This window comes from Amblyomma americanum, chromosome 4 (genome assembly GCF_052857255.1).
Source record: "Amblyomma americanum isolate KBUSLIRL-KWMA chromosome 4, ASM5285725v1, whole genome shotgun sequence".
NCBI classification, from domain to species: Eukaryota; Metazoa; Arthropoda; class Arachnida; order Ixodida; family Ixodidae; genus Amblyomma; species Amblyomma americanum.
Genome location: NC_135500.1, coordinates 219,505,890 through 219,530,589, shown reverse-complemented (window position 1 = coordinate 219,530,589; position 24,700 = coordinate 219,505,890). Strand labels below are relative to the sequence as shown.

At 53.3% G+C, this 24,700-nt stretch overlaps 1 protein-coding gene across 1 annotated transcript in view; it reads left to right on the top strand.

Moving 5' to 3' along the window:
- crp (transcription factor cropped) overlaps positions 1 to 24,700 on the top strand; it is a 41,466-nt gene that overhangs the window by 13,508 nt on the left and 3,258 nt on the right. The window contains exons 3-4 of the mRNA XM_077663510.1: positions 20,742 to 20,913; positions 22,332 to 22,549. Of these exons, the coding sequence (XP_077519636.1) occupies positions 20,742 to 20,913; positions 22,332 to 22,549 (390 nt within the window). The remainder of the gene's footprint in view (positions 1 to 20,741; positions 20,914 to 22,331; positions 22,550 to 24,700) is intronic.

The following is a 24,700-nucleotide window of genomic DNA, read 5'->3' as shown; positions in this document are numbered from 1 at the left end:
CTCGCATATCTGCTCGAATACAACTTATTTCAAATCTCGCCGATGGCTATTTTGTGCCATGCAGAAATTATATTTCTTTTTTTATACATATGAGTGCTGAAACATATTCTGCGCATTGACAAGGTATACAGAATCGGGCTCGTGTTTGGTCAATGCGTTTCAGCTCGGCGGCGGATCTCGCGAAGACCCAGTCGCCGACAGTCGGCAGACTGGTTCTGTTGGCGTCGCCGGCCTGAAAGCACGTCACACTGCAAAGACATCTGGTCTCCGGTCGTGTTGGTGTCGTGTTTGGCGCTTCGCTGCTCGAGGAAAAGTCTTCGCGCGCACAGCGAAGTTTGCGGACGGCGCCGGAAGTCTGCGCGATGACGGTGACGTCATCTCGGCCGGAAGTAAGGGATCGTCATTGGATCTGCTTTGTTGCGTCGCCTGCAGCCCTTTACGCGCGGTGGTTTGGCTGAACTGTTGCTGCTGCTCGTCCGGACGGGATGGCGGTCAGCAACTCGATAAAAGCGAAACCAAGCACAAACTCTCGGTGCCCGAGCGGTCCACGTGGCGGATATGTGCGGCGACAGGTTCGCGTATTGTGTTTTTTGTTTCCGTGTGGCCACCGTTCGTCGACGTAATCCGCGTTCTCTACATTGCGGCGGCGTTTCGAAATAGGGGTCTCATTCAACTCTGTCGACAGACTGTTGCGCCGCCTCCGCTGGGCCAGTGTTGTTTCAGAGTCTGATGTTCTCCTTCCTTCGTCGTCGCTTAGCTTCAACGGGCCGAGCGCCGGTTTCGCCCCTTCGATCCCCCCGTGTGACGTCGTCGTTGACTGCCTCCCGTTCCTTTCGGGAATTCACATAGAAGCGATGGAACGGAGCCGTTATCGCCGGCTAAATGGCTCATAGCAATAAGACACGTAATTAACCCCCATTGCGCTGATTTCGGCTTTTTTAGTGCACGCTTGCTGTAAATCTCAATGGCAATAATCAATGCTAGCGTGTGATTGCCCGAGCTGCCGCTGCGCCATTGATCGCGCCTACTATTGCAACTATCGCTACTGATACCCGAAATGATTTAGGGGAAATACTTAGGCCCGGCTTCTGTGCTGCTTAAGTCGAGCACGACGTAAAAGCCCGAGCTCACTGTAGACCCAGCGCGCAGGCTGCGCCGTGCGTGGGCGGCGTGGCGACACAATGTGATACCCTCTCCTGCGGGGCTGTTGCGCAACGTACGTGCGGTCTCTTTTTTGGTTCTGTTTCCGCTCTTTCCGCCGCCTTCCCTCCTCTCCCCCTGCGTTCCCTCTCATTGTCCTTCCCACATGCGAATGCTTGGGGGGAGAAGCAGCGCCGGTGAAACGAAAACCGATCCGAATGCTTCGTGCGATCGCACAACGCTGGTGGGGCAGTGGCGAGCAAGTCGGGGTTCGTCCCTTGCACGGCGTGCTGCACCACCGCAGTGATGGCGGCGAACCCGTTGCGTCTGGCGTAGAGGGGTGGGGGGGGGGGGGGGGCGCAGTGCGGGTCTCTTGCACCGCGGGGAAGAGTGTTTGCTCCGCGAGATGCGAGCGCGCTCTCTCGGCGCTGTGCGCCCCGCCGCGACTAAATGTGGCCGGGGCGAGATAGCGAGGGCACCGTCGCCCCGTCTCCGGCGGCGCGCGATTTCATCGCGTACTCGGCGGCACGTACACACACCAGTGCGCTTTGAGCTCCTCCGCCGGCGCCCCCAGCTGCTGTTGCTCTCCCATTTTTTACCGCCAAGTCGACGCAAGGAAGGAGGATCCTGACCCGTTGTTGTTTCACCTCCGCCCCTCTTCAAAGGTGCGCATCTATGCGGCCTCGGGCGCGAAGCCGGCTAGCATTTTTTACCAGCCAAAGGGGAACTGCCCCTGGCGGAAGGAAGAAACGCTGCATTATGTTTGCAAAATGCGAAACCGAAGTAATCGAAAAGATTCCGCTGACCTGTGGAGAGCTCTACAGAGGACAGGAATGAACGGCTGCACCGGGAAAACGTTGGCGCCGGAGAGGACGGAAATCTTGAATGGCATCGTAGCAGATGACTTGCGCATGTTGCGATTCTAGGTCGTGGCAGTGGCTTTGCTCAGCTATGCCAGGATATACGTAGCGAGAGCTGTAGTTCTCCGCTGGTTACGCATGTTGTCGAGTTTGTTGTTCTGACTTGAAGCATTCGATGGGAGACATCGTTTATTTATTCAATTGTTTTGACAGAGATAAACACTGCCCGATGATCGGTAAAGTAACACGCAGTTGTCTCAATGCTGCCCACACAGTATTTAGACAGGTTGCTTTCTCTCAGATACACGAGGTCAATCCTTCCGGTCCAGGATCCAGAGTAGCAGCCAGGTTCGAACCCGACCGCGGCGGCTGCGTTTCGATGGAGGCGAAATGCTATATACGTATATACAGGAGAGGCGCGCGCTATCTCCCGCTCCTGAAATCGCGCTGTTTATTCCGCGTTGTTGCCGCCGATGGCTGCCGGCCGCTTGCGGCCTCATCTCGCACCCTGCATGGTCTCTTCTTCTTCTTCTTCTCCTCAAGTAATATGGCACATACCCACGTGGGGGGGATTGGCCAAGGTATAGGGTAGAATGCCAATGAAGCATTTGCTGACAGGTGGGCATTTCGGAATGGCAATTCGGGCCTCGTGAAGTGGTGGTAGGGAATGCCGATCGCGGCAGGATGCGCCCCTGCTGCTGTTCTTCCTCGTTTTGAGTCTGCAGGCAGAGCTGGGGAGGGGAAGTTTCACGGCTGGGGACTCGGCGGCGCGGCATTACGTGTCCCCTGCGCATTCGCTCGAAGGCTGCGGGAACAGACGTTCTGCGGCGCCGCTTATTCCCACGGGACTCGGAGGCGCGCAGCCGCTCGTGTCCGGATCAGCTGCAGGAGTTGCTGGGGCTGCTGAGTCGCCCGAGAGGGAGAACGATCATTGCAGCTGCTTAGGCGCACGCAACTTACGTCACGCTTGTCGCCAACATGACTCGTATTCATCAGCGTTCGTTTCCTTAGCGAGGGAGGGCAGTGTTACGGCTGTGACTGGCTCCAAGTATTGTCCTCTCGTAACCACTGCGAAAATTCGACAGGCGCGCCTGAACAGCGTAAAAAGCTATGTGGATGATGAATTTTTTATGCCGCAAATCCAGCTTTGGCCAAAGAGCGCCATGGCACAAGGTCGGGTCAGAGAGCCATTTCCCAAGCATTTCGCCCTAAATGAGCCGAGCACCAGACCAGGGAAAGGCTTGTGCCCATTGTATCACCGGTGGGTACCCGGCGGCACTGGGGATCGAACTCCGCACCTCCCGCATGCGAGGCGGATGCTCAAGCCGCTAGGCCACCGCTGCGGTACAAAGCTAAGTGGAATGGGTTTGATGAAGAAATGTCAGCGAAGCTGGGGCTCGAGAATAATTTCGACCACTGATTGCGTTCGACGGCGAGAGAAACAGTGGGTGGAGAAAGGAACAAAAGTGGGCTCGCAGGACGCTTAGGCTTCGCCTTTAGGAGTGGAACGCGACAGCGTGTTGCAGCACTGCCAGGGAGTCCACGGAACGCCATCGCCCGTTCGGCGCGACGCCTTGCCCGTTGGACAAATCGCTCTGCTACGTACGGTGAAACGGACGGGCGGACCACATAGAATTAAGCGCTGCCAGGCAGCCTTGCCGAAACGCGCGGGACTCAAGTTGCAGTCGTAGGCACATCGTTCTCGACAAAACCCGATGCCACGAACGCTAGCATAGCTTCCGCGCCGAACGAACGGGCAGCAAGCCGCAAGCTTCGTGGTGAACGCGCTTTGGATGTGCGCTGCGTTGTTCGCCGCTCACCGCGTGATTCCTGCGTGCCCGCGCGGCCCCACTGCGCCCGAACGAGAGATATGTCAGACGCGTCATTTTCTTTCCTTAAAACCAATTTTCATTTCATTTTCCTTCGCTTGCGGCGCGGTCCTGGTTGTCCACCGAAATATGTGACAGGGATCGCAGTGGCGTACATTGCGAGGAGGAGGGATTTTTCGCTCACGGCCGACGAAGGCGGCTTTTCTGCGACACGAGCTGCTTAACCCTGTCGCGTTAAAACGAAAGCAACGTGGCGTGGAAGCGCGTAATCATGCCCGACACAGGGGAGAAAGCGTCTTGCGTGCGCCTCCCTGTCCTCCTCCTCCTGCGGGCGCAGTGGGCTTCGTACGATTACGCTTTTCCTGCTTGTTTGGCTGCCAGGGCCGGCGGCGTGCGTTTGTTTTGGCGTCTCTCCCTTTCTACCGCGCTCCGAGGTCGCGGAAGGCCCGCCCTCCTCCTCCTCCGGGCGTTACTCCGTGTCTGCCGCTGGCGAGTCGACCCGATGGCCCTGTTCGGGGCTCTGCCGGCGGCTCTTATGACAGACGCGCGACGATGCCCCCCACCAACTTCTGATGCGCTTGCGTGGCTCGCCCTTCTGCACGAGCCGGGCTGTCCAGTTGACCGCATGGCGAGGAGCGGTGACTGCTACACGGGCTGCAGTAAGTAGCACACACACAATCGCGCTCAGTATGCGCTTCCTTCCCAGGAGCACTGCGGGAGCCCGGTAAAGAAGCTGCGCATCCAGCTGCCAGTCGAAAGGGCCAGACCGTCTGCATTTGACTACAATGAAACGGGATCATCACGGCGGGGGCCCCTCGTACGAGTGTGCCAGCTGGACAGGGTGCCGGACACCACTTCATTACCAGCTTAATTGTATTCCTTTTGCTATCCGCTGCCGTTTCTGTCCTATCCGTAACCCTGCCTGTAGCGCCGCCTTCGTGTTTGGCCGCAGTGACTTGCGTATGGTTTGCGTGGTCAGGTCCGTGAACCTGGTCCCTGAGGTTGCAGTTAGCGGTTGTGCACTGCTGCCAGCCTGGCCACCGGTTTCCCTTTCTTGCCAGTTGGAAGACTGATGGCGCTGCACAGCTGGACGTCGTGATTGCGTTTCGTTTAGCGGGTGCCGTTTTTCAAAGCACCGACGTTGAGTGGCGTGGCTGCTACGTAGGGAATGTAACGCTGCACTGCCGATTTCAGCGGGGCAACTGGGACTCATTTGCTCGCACTACGTGGCGGCGTGGATTGGAGATGTGCGCCCATGAATGGAGCTGCGCCACACCTCCAGACTCGAGGACGCTGCCAGCGCGTGCTGGTCGACGTCCTCCCTTTCTTGGGGCCACCCGTGCGAGGGTAGCACTTTTCCGCTGCTGCTGCAATCCTGCCTGCGCCCACACTATTTGAGGGGATTCGAAGGACCTGCTTCGCTTCTTGTGTATGCTGGGAGGAACTTGGGACGCACTCGAATCCGTGGAAAGGAAATCACTTCCCCCCCCCCCCCCCCCCCCCCCCCCCCCGAAAGTCGTGTCTATTTAGCGGGCGTCGGGTCTGCGTGATGTCGCCACATTTCGGCACATCTTTGACGAGGCCACCCTCACGAGGCAGCAGGCGCGTTCGGTCGGCCTTGCTGTGAAGTCTTGATAGCAGTGGGGGTGAGGGGACTTTGCACCAAAGGCCCTGGTGTCAGTGCGTATGTGGAAAGGGAGAATGTGACGGCGGTCTGCATCCGTTTTCCTCTCGTTGAAGGTTGGCGATTAGCCTCGGAATGTGGTTCCGCGCTTCTTTCGCTTTCCCCACCCGATCGCTTGCCAGCCCCTTGTCCTCTTCTCCGACCATCCCGTGCGTAGACGACCTCTCGTGGTGAGCGCAGCTTCTATTTTGCCAGGCGAGAGAGACACTGCATTGCTTGCCTGCGAGTGAACGAAAACTCGCGCCTATTTCCACGTGGCCGTCTTCAACCCTTGCCCGTGCTGTGTCGTATGGACTGAGGCAAGGGTCATTTGTTGCGGCTTTTATCGTCCAACTTGGGACGTCGCGCTGTTCGCCGCGGCTGGGGTGAGCAGAGCCCGGTCGGGGGGCAGAGGGAAGTACGGGGAACAGGTGCTGGTTCTGTTCTGTCGCGTTTGACTGTGGCTGCTGGATTGCCACCGCATAAAGGCTCACCGCCTTCGAGACAGCCTTCTCCTCCTCTGTTTCTTTTTATTCTTTCTCATTTCTCGCCGATGGCCAGTCCACAATTACCAATCACTATTCGTCACCTAGCTTGCAGTGCACGACTTGGTTTCACTGCACAGCGCCTTTTCATTCCGTGCAATTTCTGACGCCCAGTTAACACGTTCTTGAATTACTGTCAGTAAACACGCATCCCAAACATGTTACAAGCCGCCACATGCAACACGCTCGGACCAGCGACCCTCCCTTAGTGGCCTGTAATGCGTTGCTGCGCTCAACGAACTTGCACGCAGGGAGAAGAGGGCTTGGGTTCCAGCCCCAATGCAGCTGTTCCATTTTTCTGTATTCTGATTTATCAGGGATTCTGGGTTTTCTTCTGACCGACGGAGGACGACGCCGAAACGGGCATACTTTTGGCAAGGCTATGACTACCTTGGCGTACGAATCCAAATCAAGGCAATCCACTCTCGGTGGTGTCTTGTTACAGAGTCGAAAATATGGCAAGTTTATTCCTCGCCCGTTCTGTTGTCGGCGAGAGGGAGTCAAAGCGAACGTTGAGTGCACCATTTAAAGGCGGTGAACATGCCTAAAAACCAAGCAATATCGGCGAATTCTCCCAGTCAAGTGGGCGCCGCCATGCTGACAACGCTGTTCATCCTGGTACGCTGGATGAATGACAGCGTACGTAACGCGAACGTATACGTGAAGGCTCGATTTGAAATAGCGTTTGACGCATGCGCAGTACGAAGGACGGTATTTTGTACCATTCGCTATCCCGTTGCGTATTTCTGCGTACGTTGTACTAAAACTCTGTATTATCGTAAGTTGTCTCTTCGCGTGAGCGTACGCCTGAAATGGTCCTACACGGTGTTCACGCACACTGCAGCGGGAAACAGTACGCGAGAGGAAACCAGCCATGGCAGTCTCGTAAATAGACGTGGTTGTAAGAATTATTTACATTGTCAATGCAGAGGGGAGGACACCTCTGGCGCTGCGAGGACAATCGATCTGAGATTTGTTCATGGCAAATGAAACGCTTCTTTTGACAAGAGCTGCAAAATTTTCATTGCGAGGGCATGGACAACAACCATTTCGAGTGGCTGATGGGGCTAAGTTTTCGCGTGATTAGCATATTTTTCGCTCCTTGTACGTCGGCCTGAACGAACTGACTGCAGGCCCGGCTCTCTTGTTCCTCAAGCGGGGGTTTGGCGGCGTTTCCGCTTTTCCCTCTCTTTCCCCCGCCACTCTCTCCGCGTCTGCGCCAAGTTCGTCTGATCGGTTGTCGGCGTCCGTGTACATACTGCCACATGGAGCACACGGCAATACACCAAATCAGGGGGTACAGGGTGATATGGGATGGGTGTTTTTCGAGAGCAGAGAGGCTAGCAGTAAGGTAGCATTTGAGGAGCAATTGAGAAAAATGGGGGAAAAGCAGTCGGCTAGGAAAGTTTTCAGATACCTGTATATAAAGAATGTTGACACGGTATGGAGAAAGCGAACTAGAAAATTGACAAGCAAATATCTGGACAGCAGTAAGGCGGCAAATCAGCAATTATCGGTTAAGAAAAAGCTTAAAGAAACAGAGAGAGCTCTGTGGAAAACAGGGATGCTGACGAAATCGGCACTGTGAACAAACCGGACCTTTAAACAGGAAATTGCCAAAGAAAATATCTATGATAATTGTATGGGAAGCTCTTTGTTGTTTGAGACCAGGACTGGAGTCAGGTACCACGAGATAGACACGTTGTGCATTGCGTGTGGAGAGGAGGAGGAAACGGCTGAACACTTGATACTTTTCTGTAAAGGGCTTCATCCTGCAGTCGAAAGCCGCGGGGCTGATTTATACAAAGCATTGGGGTTCAAGGACAGTGAGGGAAAAAGTGGATTTTAAGCGAGTAGAAGTAATCAAGCGAAGGTAGTCCGATTGGTGGCTAAAATCGAGGCAAGAGTAAAATTTCACCAGTCATGGCTAGGTGGCTTGAGGCACCGTCCGATTTAAAGGGTTCATCAAAGCCTTGTCCATCCATCCCCGTTGCAGCGGTTCCACTCTGCGCAGGCATTGCCACTTGGGCCGCTTCTGCTCCGGCCTTCGGTGGTGATGAATGAAAGGCGGACGTGGCGGAGAATCGCGTTGACCCGCTTTTTGACCTCTTCTGTGGAATGCTGCCTCCGGGGCCAGCCTCGCTGAAGATGCGCTGTTCGCGCGCGATGCGACTCAACTGCTCTCGGTTAATTCGTCCCCCGACAAGTTGTCTCACTCCAGTTGTGCATTTTACTACGCGGCAAGGTTCAAGTGTGACAGTGCAGCTTCGCCACGGCCTTGGTGAGGCAGTAAGCTTTGGCGCCAACTTTTCCTCCTTCGGGCACTCCACCCTTTTGGCGTGCAAGTTCTCGGCGAAAACTGCCGTCTACGAGAAGCCGCGCTTCCGTCTCCCGCGGCCCTGTCGTAAGCGGCGCGGTGCATTGCCCATCGTCTTGCATCTGCGGCGGGGAGTCTGCCGCCAGACGTGACCCTGCGAAGCGAGACCATGAGCCAATCAGGCTGAACACATGCTTTCGCACGTATGCCCGGTTTAACTGCATTCAAACCGCGCCATTTATTTACCCTTCGTTACACGCAGATGCCAGTCGGGTTCGGCCGCCACAGGAGCGCGGCAGCGGCCGACGTCCCTGTGCGTGGCCCGGCGTCGCTTGGCTTGGTCCAATTTGCGAGCTCCTCGAATCGCCGCCCACCCGCGGTGTCGCAGTCGCGGTTCAGCTCCCCTAGGCACGCCCTCGCTCTCTGCGCTTCCTTCTCGCCTGTGATTTCCGCCGCTAAAAAGGTGTGCACCCGAGTTATGGCCAGTACCGTCTGCTCTGCGAATAGGGTCGCGTCGTCTATTTTGACGCCTTCAGTTTTGCCTTGTCATAATGTGGTCTTGAGTGAGGGAAACAAGTTCCCTCGGAGTGGCAGTTGGAATCGAGAGGAAGAAATGGCCTTGAGGCAGGGTCATGAAGGGTAACGGACTGGCCTTTGTCCTGCCGCAGTAACAGAAAAAGGCCATCCGTTTACTTGAGGCCAGCACTGGACGGTTCCTTGTACGTGCCTGACGCGCGTATGCAACGTGTCCGGCCGTTCTATTCCGGGCGCTGGCCAAGCGCTGCCCCATTGGTTCGCTGGCCGAACGCCAGCGTGTAACGTAACGGTACAACCTGGATGGCGTGTCTCCTCTTTTGGCGGGACGCTGTGACTCTTGGGGCAGACGACTTTGTTCGGGGAGGCCTCAAGCCGCCATCGTGCGGCGCGAGCCTGAAGCGGGACTTCAAAAGGGACAAGGTCTCCCCCCCTGTCCGGAATGCGCCGGCGGGAGGTCGCGCGGAATGTCGGCGCCGCCGTGCGGCGGCGCACGTACACAACGGACCGGATGAAAAACGAGCGGCTGCGTTGTGGGACGAGACGCGCTGCAAGTTACTGCGGCATGTCTCCGCCGAGCGACCGGCTTTTCCGAGTCTCTCGTGACTGTCTTTAGCGACGCCAAGAACAAAGCGCCGATTTTCCATCGCACCCTCGCTGGCTAGCGTTACACCGCAGGGGGGGCTTCCAGATGGAGCGACGCCACTGGCTGGAGTTGTGTCCGGAGAGATAAAGCCGGTGTTGCGCTTTCGGCAAAGTACGCGTTTCACTGGCTCGCCAACGGCCTGAGCGGTGACGTGGCCCCTGTCGACGGCGGCTGCTCGGCGCCGTTGACTCAGCCGCCGAGGTCGGGCGCCCAGTCAGCTTCCGCATTCCGGTCGCCTCTCAATGAACGTCGTGCTGTCGGCTTGAATGAAGCGGCGGTGGCAGTGCGCGCACGTCGTGCCCTGCTCGGTTCGCTTACGTCACATCGTCCGCTTGCCCGCGTCATCCACTCTTGCTTTGGCCCACCCCGTCACATCACATGTGCTGCACCCCCTCTGGCGCATTTCCGATTCTTTTTTTCCCCCGCGCTTGGCCAATGTGGCGAGCACGTGCCTTCGGGCGAGAGCCTCTGTTATTCCTCCCGTCCGGCACCTCTCTTCGGAGATCTCAAATTGGCGCCGTCTAGACGGGGTGTCTGAGAGCGACGGCTATATTTAGCCACAAAGTAGCTCCTTGAGAGGGGGCGAGGAGGCGTGGCATTGTCGCGGCCAAATTTAGACCTCCGGTCCCGGTCCCGTCTCGTTAGCTGGCTTTGATTGGGGGGGGGGGGGGGGGGGGGGGGGGGCTCCTCCCGTTTCATTGTGTCGCCGCGAAAGGCACAGTGATTCAAATCAAATGCGCTTTCGGTGCTGCCAAGTAATATATATTAAGGGGCATCAGTGCGTCTAGAAAGTGTTCCAAATTATTGTGCAGTGTTTTTAAGGCTGGTGAAAACATTTACGCGCAATGTTATAGTCTTCAAATATTGTTTTGCTGGCCATCAAGAGCCAAGCCAAGGGCAGCAGCAATTCCGATTTGTGTGTAAACAAGCAATATGGCAGACAAGGCGGAGCGTGTCATTGACACACTCTGTCTTCGGAGGTAAACGTACGTGGAACGCCAACTAACAAAAATTATCGACGGTTGCGAGCAGGGCACGCTCGACCGCTGCCGAGAGCTTGCACTGGCGTCAGTGAAAGGAATCCTGGGATACGCATGCCCCAGCATCGCTGTATTTGTGCGGTCAGGGCGCATCGGCAGGAAGCATCCGAGTTATTCCCCTGTAACAGAGCGACGGTGCTCGAGTGTGGCGCGCATTGAACGTGCAAGCTTGGAGCGCTGCCGTCGATCATGTAATAATGGCGAAACAAGGAAAGCGTCACTGAGTGCGCTGTTAGCTTGAGGAGCCCGACTGGCCCTTCTCCTTGGGTGCGCACGACGCCAGCACACACACTGCATAGCGAAAAGCGGCGAGCTAAGGCACAGCTTGCGAGGCCGAAATCAAGGTTTCTGTGAACTGTGTTTTAGCAGCAAAAAAAGGGAACGTCTCGAGATCTCAAGTTCACCCAGCTCAAAGGTAAATGTTTTGCGCGAAGTGCAACTTCGTATTCTTCTTGCTGAAAAGCTCTCACCTGCGCACTAACCAAGGAAATGTGCGCTATAGCGATTTGTGCACATTCAAAGGCGGGTCGGGTCGTAATGCAGTTGTTACCGTGTGATGTCGCGCTCTTCTCTGCTTCGTGAGGGGCCGATGCTCTGCACTGCCGAACCTTTTCCTCACACCGAACGTACACTGATAGCTCGCGTGAAAGGACTGCACATTCGGAAGAGAAGGCACTTCCGCACAAAACACCTCTATTTATCCGCGTCTCGAAGCGCGCGCGGGAGCCAAGTGGTTCGTCAACGTGGCCGCCGAAGCAAAGAGCTCGCACACGTGACGTCACGTGCAAGCTATGTATAGTTCCACACCCAAATTAAGTTTTTTTTTTTAGCGCAACTCACTAAATGGAACTTTCAACTTTGTGGGTAAGCTCGGCTCGTCGCGTGGTCGCACTTCAGCCGTATGCCGTGGCCCACGAACGACCTTGAGCCGCCGTTGCCTAGCAACGCCGCAGCCGCGCTCCAACAGATGGCGCGGCCGTCGTCGCTCACTCCACCAGATGTGCTCCGCTGGGGTAGAGGGAGAGGAGGTGTCGCGCCTCGCGGAGATATATATATATATATATATATATATATATATATATATATATATATATATATATATATATATATATATATATATATCAGCAGACAAGTTAAAGGAAATGAGGGGCCCGTTTGACAAATTCATGAAGGGAGCCGACAGTCACCGAAACCAAGGTGCATAGGGGAACGTTAATTTTTTTTTTAATGTGTTATGCTTATCAGTAGGGTAATAATTCTTAGATTAATAAATCGCTTAAAGAAAATTACTTATAAAGCAGCAGAAAAAACAACCATGCCGCCGGTGGGATCCGAACCCACGACCTCCGAATATCGCGTCCGGTGCTCTTACCAACTGAGCTACGGCGACGGCTGTCCAATCTGCTGCTCTCGTGGGTATTTATGTTTACTGGGTGTAAGCGAGCCTTGAGAGTGTTCACCAGCGCCACCCTCGACCATAGCGGCGGACGTAGCCGTCGCCGTAGCTCAGTTGGTAAGAGCACCGGACGCGATATTCGGAGGTCGTGGGTTCGGATCCCACCGGCGGCATGGTTGTTTTTTCTGCTGCTTTATAAGTAATTTTCTTTAAGCGATTTATTAATCTAAGAATTATTACCCTACTGATAAGCATAACACATTAAAAAAAATAAAAAAAAAATTAACGTTCTCCTATGCACCTTGGTTTCGGTGACTGTCGGCTCCCTTCATGAATTTGTCAAACGGGCCCCTCATTTCCTTTAACTTGTCTGCTGATAGCTTAACGAGGGTCTCGGTTCTGGCAGTCTTAATGCCAAAGGTAGTATAAGAGGGCTCTCGCACAGTTTCCGCCCTCGCCGTTAGATGACGTTCTACGTCACGCTCGCGGTATTACAGGACGTGCTACGTCCGCCGCTATGGTCGAGGGTGGCGCTGGTGAACACTCTCAAGGCTCGCTTACACCCAGTAAACATAAATACCCACGAGAGCAGCAGATTGGACAGCCGTCGCCGTAGCTCAGTTGGTAAGAGCACCGGACGCGATATTCGGAGGTCGTGCGTTCGGATCCCACCGGCGGCATGGTTGTTTTTTCTGCTGCTTTGTAAGTAATTTTCTTTAAGCGATTTATTAATCTAAGAATTATTACCCTACTGATAAGCATAACACATTAAAAAAAAAAATTAACGTTCCCCTATGCACCTTGGTTTCGGTGACTGTCGGCTCCCTTCATGAATATATATATATATATATATATATATATATATATATATATATATATATATATATATATATATATATATATATGCGCTTCGCATCAGTGGATTCTAGTCGTTATGGCGAGCGCGAAAGAACGAAGCGGAGAACGTGTTCAAGAGACTCTAGAAGCGACTCGAGAAGCGTCGTAACGAAGATGCGGCTAAAAGAAGTCGTGCCACGTCCCGGAGTGACTCTTCAACTGCGGAAGAGACCGGTTTGAGTTCTCGAGAGTGACGGAATGAGACGCTGCGTAGACGACGTGCCGAGGAAACGAAGCTTTCGAAATCCAACTAGGGTTAACCAGGGCTAAACCACAGGCATTTTTTTTTTTCGTTTCATATTTCTGCTGCGTATCTCGTGTCCAGACTATACATTCCGTTTGAGGTCGAATGAGTTCCCCAAACCTGATGACATTAAATGTTCCCGTGTAGTAGCCGATTAATCACTGATGTAACAGTAGCTTGGTTTGGGCTAGTTGGTAACAGTTCTTAGAAAACATAGCGCAAAAAGGACACGGACGACACAGAAGTGGACAGGACAGCGCCTGTCCTGTCCACTTCTGTGTCGTCCGTGTCCTTTTTGCGCTATGTTTTCTAAGATTAATCACTGGGCGGCGCCCGGCATCGATCACGCGGGGAGCGGAACGGTGCATGTAAGAGGAGCCGTCGATCTTCGAGCTATGGCGACTGGTGATCGGCCACGCGTTCGTTCATACTGCACGCGATCCCGAGGCAGTCTCGATCCCCTTCCTCCGCATCACGCGACCACACTTCCCGAAGCGCCGGAACCCGTTGTAACCCTAACCGCAATAATTCCGAGGCAGACGCAAACGGAACGAGACCGGCCTCCTCTTGCTGGCGTCAGATTTTCTAGTGTGACAAGGTGCAAGACCACCCGCGGCCTAAAACCAGATGTGTATTGTCAATCCCAACTCCGCAAGGAAGGGGGTCCTTTCCAAAAGTGTCAGGTGAGCTTCACAGCTACGTTGAGTTATCGAAAAATGGCTCAGCAGCCAGGTTCGTGTATTTTAAGGCCAAAAGGATGGCCTCGCGCTGCTGCCTGCCAACCGTTAGCAAGCAATTTGCCTTTATCTGTCGGCGTTAGCTACCTTTTGTGATTCAGTGTGCAACGCGGGAAAGCCAACGTAAAGTCTTTGTAACAAAGTCCGTTCAGCACACATTTTCATCCGATACTTGCTTGTGAAAGCAGGGGCGAAACGGGGGTCGACCATCGCATAGATTGATTTAATGCGCTAAGAACGCGCGTCTCAGTTCAGTTCTCGTTTTGTGCGAGCTCTCGTACGTAGCGCCGGAAGAGAATGCGAAGGAAATACGCGCTCAGTGCAGTGTGGCTGTGAAACGACGACGCGTCTCTTGCGTGCCATCTGCGCGCGCTGGAGGCGTTATTGCATGCGAATGAGCAGCCGCCGATTCGCTTTCCGCGATCGTCGCCGCAACTAAGTGCCACTGTGAAGACGTCCTGGCGGGTCGCCCGAGTTGTCCTCGGAGGAACTTGGCGCCGGCCAGGTTTAGTAGCTTAGCGCCCCGCCGAGCGAGAGACGACGCAGCGGCGGTCGTAGCTGCCGCTTCCCCCGCCTGCGTCACCGGCGACGGCGGGACGGCGGCTCAGCTGACGGAACATATGGCGTCGCCGGATTGTTTTTTTTCCCCCTCTCCAGTCCTTGGCGCGGAGGGGGGAAAGAGCGGCGCCGCTACGCCCCGAAAGCTCGGCCGAGGTTGCGTCGGTGCGGCTGCTGACGCCGCCCTTCTCTCTGTGCGGCTTCGCCGGCGTTGCGCGCGCTCACTTTTGCACCGAGTCCGTTGGGCGCCCTAGCCCTTTTGTTCCTCGAGATGTTTTCAAAGTACGTTGGCGGATATATCTGCGAGAAAGGGCTTGCCGTCGAGAGCGTACAGAGTGTGGTTTCTTTCGCGAGGGTCGTGGCGATGGACAGTTGCAATCGCTTTTACTAACTGGCCAGTTCCGCCGGCCCAACGCGCCTCTCGGATGCGGTGTTGAACCGCATGCAGAAATGTATTTGCACACTTGCGTCTGGTGACGGATTACCGCCTCTGTTCTTTTTAACATCTGGAACCCACGCTGGGGGATAGGCCAACAATCGGGAGGCATGGAAAGCTATTCAGCTGTCCGGTTTCGTAGTCAAAAAGAAAGGGCAGATGATAACGCACGCGGGAGAGCAACACCGGTTGGCCCTGATTCAAGTGGGGCGTGGACTGAAAAGAAAAAAATAACATCCAGAAAGGAAATGATGAAGACAGAAAACGCAATATTGTAAAATTAAGCAAGACAGTCGCCGAGATTCCAGCGACAAATTTTGAAAGTCGGAATTAACAGTCCTGTTGCAGCATATCCAAGTGCGGGGATTAAGAAATGGCAAGAGCAGACTTCAAATTCCTCCTTGCAAGCTCCCGTGAATAACACGAAAAATCTGTTCTCGTGCCCATCTGTCTGTATCGGTTTGCTGCTGTTCGGTCGACCAAATGCGGTGCGTGTCTGTCGGCTGCCGCCACTGGGGCTCCGACGCCGGGTGCCCCTGTGGACCTCCCAAACGCCGTCTTTTGAGATTCTCGTGTTTCGCTTTCTTTTTTCCGTGGCGGCTTTGTTCCCTGCGGTTCTTCTCTTTCGGCGTGTCACCTTGCGGCTCCAGCCGAGTTGAGGAGGCAGTGTCGTCCTTGCGGCGAGTCTGCTCGCTGCAGCCCCCACCGCTACAGAATGTGTCGATCTCGCGCTGAGCTTTGGGTTCGTGAGAGAGGTGTAGTCGGAGGGTGATCTTCTTGTTGGTTACCGCACGGTCTGTGACAAAAGAGGGTTGACTACTTCCACAAGAACAATGGGTTATTAACATTCTAGCACTGCACTGTTCCGTGCGTGCCTCGTAAGGGCTGTCGCTTCGTTTTGTATTCTCTGGAGTCTGCTGGTGGTCGCCCATAACCCCCGTAATGAATCCGTTAAGCGGTTAGCCCCGTTTGAGCAAACCTTGGACCGGAATCAGAACTCACGACGGGGCCGTCTCGTGCAACCCCCAACGGATTGGGCGTGACGGGGCACCGCTTCTCGGGGCTGTCGTCGTCCCTTCTAAAGCCAGCAACGGTTGAGGCTGCAGCGATCCCTTGGCACGCCGGCGACCAGTTGTTGGCTGCGGGAGACTGCATATCTCGAACCGGTTGGGAGCTCAGTCTCGTGTGGCGCGCGTGACCATTGGTTTTTCTTCTGGGTCTGCAGCCCCCCCTCTCCCGCACACGTGTGTCCACGGAAGAGAAGCGGAGATTCCTCGCCGGCTGTGGAATGTGTTGCGCGCTCTTTTCCGATCGCCGCCGAAGCCGCCCGCGTGGCTTCGCGCGGCGGCAGCAGTGTGTACTACTACCTACTACGCCGGCAATGGCGGAGGAGAGCGCCTTCTTTCTCCCCCGGAAACCGGTCCCCCCTGGCTTCCCTCGCTCACGCGCCGCCGAAAAAATGCCGCACCACCGCGAGGCAAGTTCCCACGCCGCGGCGTCCCCTCTCCTCTATCGCGGCCCCCGCGTCGTCTGCGCCGCCCGCTCTGCCTGCTGCTGCTGTCGCTTCCGATCGGGCTTCTGTGCAGTCTGTGCGCAGGGTGCCGCGCTCTTTTGCGCATCGTCCTGTAAGGTGTCTCATTCTTGGGTTTCGTTAAAGCTGCTAGCCAACAGGCAAACGTGGAAATTTTTTCTTTAGTGGGGCATGATGTGATCGCTTCCTGCATCCTCGGGCTCTGCGTGGGGGAAGCTACTCATCCCGTAACGCTAACTCGGCGTTTGTCAAATGATGGGTAACTCGCCGCACACTTTGGCAGGGGAATGGGTAAGGCAAAGCGAGGTAGTAGCCCCCTATTCGCGTCCACTATGCCATAGAAAGCTGCGATCCAATTGTGCTGCGCAGGGTATTTTTTTTTTTTGTCACCTGTGTGCAGACCGCAGTTTTCGCGCTCAGTGTTGTGACGTCTAGGCAAATGTGTTTGGAACGAACGTTGCAAATATTTATGATTCGAAGGTCGCCTCGAGCCATATAAGAGTGCACTGGCCATTTTAAGCACGCCGTGACTGGTCGGGTACATTCCTCAGGTTCCTTCGTCGAAACCGCGCCTACCTGGTGTTTCACCATCTTTGATCCCCTAAACGGATTGTCTGGGTGCACTTTACAAAATTCTTTGCACGGTCCACTGGGCTTTTTGCGTTTTGTTCCATTTTTTTTTTAGTTGAATCCGATTTCTGATCAAAATTTCCACGAAAGCGGTAGGGACATTGTTCATTCAGGAGATTCCAATGGCCCAGGTTGACCTTCAGAGCGCACTGTGCGCCGGGTCCCTGAGGGGCTTCGCGCGAAAATTCCTGAAAACCAAGCAGAAGTGCGCACTGAAGGATGGGGGCGGGAAAGGGGCCGACGGCCTTGACTTTTGGGGCGGTCTTCGGCACGGAAGCGCATGCCTTCTTCCTTCGTGCGACAACTTCCCCGTGGCGCGCCGCACCAGAACGGGCGGCGAACGCTGCGGAATGCGGCGGAACCGCGGCCGATATTTCGACACTTCTACGACCGGCGGCGGGGCGATAAAGCGATTCTGGAACGCAGTTACCGCATTTCCCACCCCTCTCTCCCGCACTTTGCTGCCGCGCGGCCGCCGCTACCGTGCACGCCGGCATGCCCTCCCCACGCCCCAAGCGCCATCTGCCGAACGTAGGCTGAATCAGCCGCGAGTCGGTCGATTTGACCGCGGCCGTTGGCCCTGCATGAGCTGCTGCCGGCGGGGTCTTCTAGCCGTTGCCGCCGGTTTCGTCTCGTCGACGGAGAAGTCTGCTGCTCTGGGTTGTTGGCGGCCTTACGAAGCTCTACCGAATAGTCTCGACGCAGAGGCGATGCGTCGCAGCCGTTGAAAGTGCAGCCGCGACGACAGGCTGCCCCTTCCCTTCTCGTTTCGCCGGTCTATCAGCTGTTTCTCGAGTGGGCAGACCGGCCGCCTCGCGGCGTGGAGGAGGGGGCGTGCGTTGCGTGCCTCGTTCATCGCAGGCCAGAATATCCCCCCCCACTTGCCGAGGGCGCAGCGGCCACACCTCGGCCGAGCCGCATTCCTGAAGCGTCATCGCTATCGGGGGCTCCGATTAATCGTGCTGCCATACCCCCTCCGCCTTTATTTTCCCCACCGTTGCCGCGGCTGCTTCGGATGCTGGCCGGCCTCGGCGCGATGTCTTCCAGGAAGCGGGAACCGGCGCTGCAGCTTCTGGGCCCCTGTGGTGGTACCGGCGCCACTGGTAGCATCCATCCGCTTTGCGCAAACAGGGATGGGGGCCAGCCTCTCCTCCCGAAGGAGGGGAAGGGTGTCCATAGTACGGCGGTCGCCTGGACGGGAGCCGATTCAGCGGTTGTTACACATTCAGGCGCTCGCGGTGACGTGCAGTGTACGCGGCTATGGCGTCATCATGGGCGTTCCGAAGAACGTCTCTCTTGTTACTCTGGTTCGTAGCCGCTGCAACGGTAGTCGTGCGTGGTGGTTTTCTGCGCCCAGAGGGGGATGGCTGCTGCGGGATTTGTTGCGAGAGGAACTCCGCGAATGCCATGACGGCAATGTGACGAGCACGTCGTGTTTCACAGGGAAGGCTTCGTTAGTGCATTTTCAGACGAGCGTCGCGCGCCGGTTCGCGGTGTCGGACAGCGCGCCTCGCACTCGGCAGCATCCGCTTCGAATCGAGGCATCCGGTCTGCTCGCTGCCGACTCCCACGCTCCACTTCCGCCGATGCGGAGTGTGTGTTCGGGAAGGCGACGCCTTCCCGCGCAAGTACTTCGTCAGGCGGCTGGGGGGAGCGCGGACCGGCCATGTGCCTATTGCGCATGCGCAGCAGCAAGACGTGCTACCGTCGATCTACACACACCTCATGAACACCGCGGCAAATGCCTCTCACAGGCATGGAATGGCATTGATATACCCGCTGCGATGGCTCAGTGGTTAGGGCGCTCGGCAACAGGTCCGGAGTACCCGAGTGCGAACCCGACCGCAGCGGCCGCGTTTCGATGGAGGCGAAACGGAGGTTAAAGATCCAGTGCAGTGCAGGTTGAAGATCCCCAGGTGGTCGAAATTATTCCGGAGCCCTCCACTACGGTACCTCTCTATTCCTTCCTTCTTTCACTCAATCCTCTATCCCTTCCCTTACGGCGTGGTTCAGGTGTCCACCGATATGTGGGACACATATTGTGCCATTTCCTGGTTGTCATGAGGTTGCAGTTAATCATGGAGGCACGGACAGTCACCTGCGATGTCAAGCTAGGTAATAACCCCGACGTTATGAGAGCTCCCAACCAGCAGCACTGATTATTCGGCTGTTATGGACCTAAAACGCCAATACAGTGATAACAGAAATAATTGGCATCGCAAAGAGCACTCTTGAGCAGCCCTATCGCACAAAAGCAGCTTAATTTGAGCTTGACACGTGTTGGCGCTGCTTAACACTTTCCTGCGCAATGCATTCATTTCAAGGCTTTGCACTGATACAGCTTTGCTTCATAGACATAACTTGCTTCAAGGAATAGCTGTCCTTTTTTCAAATTGCAACATGAAAAAAAAAACATTACATTTTGGTTCGTGAAAGCCCGTCAAAATGACAGTGGGCATATGCTGTGCTTCGCCACTCCACTGTCTTGCATGCGATATGTAGTCTGCTACCGCTGCCACTGTGTGAATGCAAAAGCAGCTATGTGGTGACACTTCACAACAAATGATGGTGGTGCATGGCGGGTGCCGGGTGCTCATAGTTGGCTATGCCCGACGAAATTCCAGAAAACCAGCACACAGGACGAGGCACAGAAGAAAACGCTTACTGTATGTCTTGAGTGTTTTCTTCTGCATTTCATCACCACTAATTTTCTGCCGAGGATAGACACTCCTTGGAGAGAGAGGTCTTCCACAGAGTTTTTATTAATAGATCATATATCAGCCAGATATGATTTCACAGGATGGTGCCACTGTCACTGCAACTTCATGCTACAGCAACAGTATATTGTTGCCATAATCCTGAGCTGCAGTGAAGGCTTACAAACCTTAAACCATAAAACTGCATATTAAGCATTAAGTGCCGTACGCTTTCATTGACGGATTTCTTCTATCACCTTTGCATGGAATATCAATGTGCATGCATCTAGCCAGCTTGAAAAGAGCGTTAGCAGAACTTTTAATTTTAGTGTTCTGGGATTTCAGTGCATATTAAATAACCCTGTGTGGTTGAAATTAGCACAAATCCCTCCGCTGTGATATGTCTCATAGCCAAGAGCATTCCTTTGGCACATAAAGTCTACAATTTTTTTGTGCTCCCCAATTTGAAAAATGGCTATTTTGTCGCTTGCTTTCACACTTCAATATAAGCAGGCCTGTTTTCAAAGTGACTGTTGCTGGTAATTTAGCCTGTTTTTGTCGAAGACCATATGTGTCAGGGGAAAGATAAGGTAATGCTTGCTATGCTGCGCTGGGTTAGAAGCAGCCGCAGCACTGCTTTGATTGTACATTCCATGCATAACCCTACCATGGCCGCTCGGAGGAGACACACTCTTTGGCAACGAGATACATGTTCTCTTTACATAGTCATTAGCTTTTGTTCAGATGTCATGACAGGATGATGTTTTTTTATGCCACTTCAGTGTATTCTTATGGCAATATATCCTTTACAGAGAAGGTGAAGTGCAATGGGAGATGTGAACAGGTGGAGCATTAGACGTCGTTTTCGCAAATGGCTGTTGAGTCGAGGAAAAGTTATGTCAGCCTTTGTCATAGATACATGAAAATGAAGGCAGGTATACTGGTTCGAAACTGCTCATGGTTGCTCCAAGCAGATTTGTGTCTCTGTACCACTGTCAAAGAGTGCCCAAGCTCTGACGTCTGTTTTGTTTTCTCTGTGCAGGCCGCCATATTACAGCATACCGCAGAGTACATCTACCAGCTGGAGCAGGAGAAGACACGCCTGCTGTCACAAAACAGTCAGCTGAAGCGCCTCCTCAATTGCCAGATGAGCCAGGACAGCGATGGCTCTTCCTCAGACTCTCCTGTTCCCAAGCGCAAGAAAGGCGACAACAGTAAGTACTGCTGTTACCTGCCTTAATTAAGCATGCAGTGCAGATTATGGAGGTGCTCACCCAGCCTGAAAGCTAGCCTGATTTTCACCACTGCTGTAAGCTTAGTCTTGCTTTCTTTTCCCATATTTTACTCATTGGGATTTTTTTAATTTGGTGATGAGTTGTATGGAGTGTTAGAATCGAGCACATTTGAGGCAGTGCGGGCAGTATGCCTTCTGCTGTGCCTGGTGCTTACCAATTTTATGTCCAGCTTATCTGGCCAGCCAAGATGGATTCGAGGTTGTTCTCCATTCCCTCTTCTGCTTGGCAGGGTGCACTGCTCTTTGTTGTAGTTGGCAGCGGTCATACTGCAATTGCACCAGCAATGCTTTTGATGAATTTCTGCTTTAAGCACTATGTGCAGTAGCACCAGTACTGTGCTAATGCTAGCCTTGGGCATAATACAAAAGCTTTAGGTAGTGAAGAGGATGAAGGATGCAGACATCAATCAGTGGCCGACGTACATTTGACCTTAGATTACTGGTGCTGTCTTTTTGGGGGGGTTGAGGAAAGGAAATGGCACAGTAATTGTCTCACATCTGGATGGACACCCGAACCACACCTTAAGGGAAGGGAGGAAGATGGGAGTGAAAGAAGAAAGAGAGAGAGGTGCCTTAGTGGTGGGCTCTAATTTCGACTACCTGGGGGCCTTTAATGTGCACTGACATCGCTCAGCGCAAGGGCGCCTTTCCGTCTCGCCTCCATCACTAAAGCATCAGCATGGCAATCCATCTCTCTTAATATACCGGAACATGCCTCACCCAAATTGTTAATGAAATGCAAAGAGAGGTTCACTTTGTGGAAAGCCTCAGGTCATGCTAATTTCCATCTTGAGGTGCATTCCAGTGACCAGAAATTTGGTACGTGTGCAGAGGTAGATCTGTGTTGATGTGGGCTGCATGACAAAAGCAGCAGGGACCAAACACTGCTGTGCTCTTACTCAAATTCAGAACAAGAAAGAGGTTTGAATCTCTAAACTGCACCATTGATTGTCAGGTGCAACACTGTGAAGGGCTGTGTATTAATTTCAACCTGATAAAGTTCTTCAACATGCACCAAACATTTAGTATACAAGCCTGGTTATATTTTGTGCCGATTGAAATTTGGACACCACAGTTGGGCAGTAATATCGTGCACACAGTTAACACTTTCCCCGTCAAAATGGACCATTTTGATTCAAGTTTTGTTTCAGCCAGTTCCATATGGTCTTTTTCAAATGGGATAGCTGCTGAGCTGCTGAAATTTCTAAGGAAGTCCCGAAAAACAAAAGCAATTGTGCAAGCCATTTTTAGCTATGCCATATACTAGCTACCAGTTACCTTTACTTTGTCATGCTTGGATATGTAGAGCTGATTTTGGATTTGATGTGCTTCTTGCAGCAGTGGATGATGAAGGTATTGCCGGCATGAGTCCACAAGAAACAGAGACCAAGGAGGACATCGTCCGTGAGCTGGTGGAGCTTCGAGTACAGCTCGAACGTGAAAGAAGGATGCGCGTGATCTTTGAGGAGCAGGCTCGTGGAATGGAAGCACAGGCCTATTCGGACCGAATCAGGGAGGCACCTCCTTCTGTACCTCATCACAAGGTCAAAACAGAGGTAATTGCTATTTTTTCATTCACATTGTCCTGTGTAGTGCTGTTACACACACTTTTGAATAGAGATTCTGTGAAAAAAAAAATATGCTTGCAGCAAAACTTAAGATCTTTCACTTGTTAGGAAGTTAATGCATCAAGGAGATAGCCGTATTCTTATGTGGCTGCTCATCTGCTCATATACGCCATGCACGCACCGCCTGTTGGCAAGCCCGCAAAGCGTGAGTGGGCCGCATCTACTGCTTTCCCCGTCCATTTCAGCACGCTTTCGAGATACGCTTGTGTTTTGATAGCGTACATCATGTCGAGTATTGCGTAATCGCTTATCTATTTTCATGTAAGTCTTCAGTGACGTGAAGGAACATATTTCTGCGTAGCTGGCTGCTTGAAAACTTTTAAAGCTCTCCAGGAACACGCCCTTGTGTCCTCTCCGCGCCTTCAATCGCTTTCCCCGAGAAGATCATCCATTCACTCTGCGCTTGTAACGATGAGAGCACTTCAAATATCCGCACGGCATACTAGTGGAATCGGATTCTTTCGTCAGAGAGTCCATTCCTGTGCCTTGTTATCAGGCTGATCGTACTCTTCACCAGCAACATTTAAATTACTCTGTTGTAAATAATATGAACATTTAGGTTTTTCATGTTAATTGTAGTATAGCAAGGTATACATAGCTGCAAAATGTAATCTGTCAACATTCCTTCAAGGGGTCAAGATAGTGGTGCACATGAAAGCGGAGATTATTTCATTTTAGTTCAGCAACAAATACATAGTTAGCATCTAAGAAAATCGGCAGTTAATTTGCTTGCGAATAATTAAGAGCATTTGTTTTTCCCAGCTATTATCACTGCCTTTGCACAACACTGCACCTGTGCCAGTTAATCACTGGTTCGATGCCACGGCGTCAACAAGCGAGAAATCTACGCTTTCAGTGTAAATGAGTAAACTAGTTCACATGATAAACACATGAGAAAGGTTTATGATTGGGTAAATGTCTGCCGGCAGGGGTGGCATACTATGATCAGCTCCTCGTCTAGCAAGGCTCGGCGACGCTCGCCTGCGGCAAATGCTATCGTCCCTGTGAGCTACAGCTCCACTCTCATGCAGTGCTATTCACATGCGCATGTTTTCGCTGCAAAATTAACTGTGTGGGACGCCCACGGGCAGCAACTGACGTTCGCATATTTCGGCCAAGTTTGCAGTGGCACCAGGAAGCCGCGGCGAGCAGCCCACCTACGGTTCCAATGGCTGCCGCTAGGAGGCTTTCAGTGGCGCCCCTATAGGCGCTGCACACGGCGTATAGGACATCAATTTATTCTTGGGGTGCTTTAGTGTATGGGTAGAGCAAGACAGCCATATAAGATATTTTACATGAGCTGTATAGTAAGGATGTTTGTACAGGATAGCTAATGTCTCGATCAGGTGGGCTAAATTCGTGTCACTTTGGCATGTCACATCTTTAGTGACAGCAGCCACACAAGACAAGACAATTGTCATTAAGTAGAGTTGAAAACTGGGTCAGTTAGTGCATGTTCTTGAGAAATCCAGTCAAAAGATGGAACACAGTGAAGAGACAAGGCACTAGATAAGCCGTGCTCTAGCAGCGTTGTGAAAGAAAGCTTAGTTACTTCTGCATAAGGAAGATAGAAGGATTGCATACTAATGAGGAACGCTTCGAGAATTTCATGCTCGACTTTTCTCTTGCCTCTGCCAACTCAGTCGGCTCACTCCAAGATTGTTAAGAGAGGGATTGCTACGAACTGCTTCCATAATGCACTGCAAAAGAGTTGCCACCACAGCATGAAGACAAGCTTCGATAACCAGTTTGAATGTTTGGAGGCGGCCAGTTTTCCGAAAGAGCGTTTGAGGGCGGTGGCAGAAACATTGCAAAAGATCAAGGTTCGAGACGTTAAAAGGGTTGACCCAAAGACAGTTGAAAAAAAAAAATTGAAGTGACGCCTTATGTGCATAAAATATCCCACACCATCAAAAAGGTCGCTGGAAAGCAGGGCATCAATGTTATGTTTTCTGCTCCCTGCAAGCTTTCACGTGAAGGCCTGTGCTCACATGTTGCACGTGGCAGGACTTACCGACCGGTCTGTTCGACGCAGCATGAAAACTGCTACGTCGCTTTTGCACAGGTGTGGTATACAGA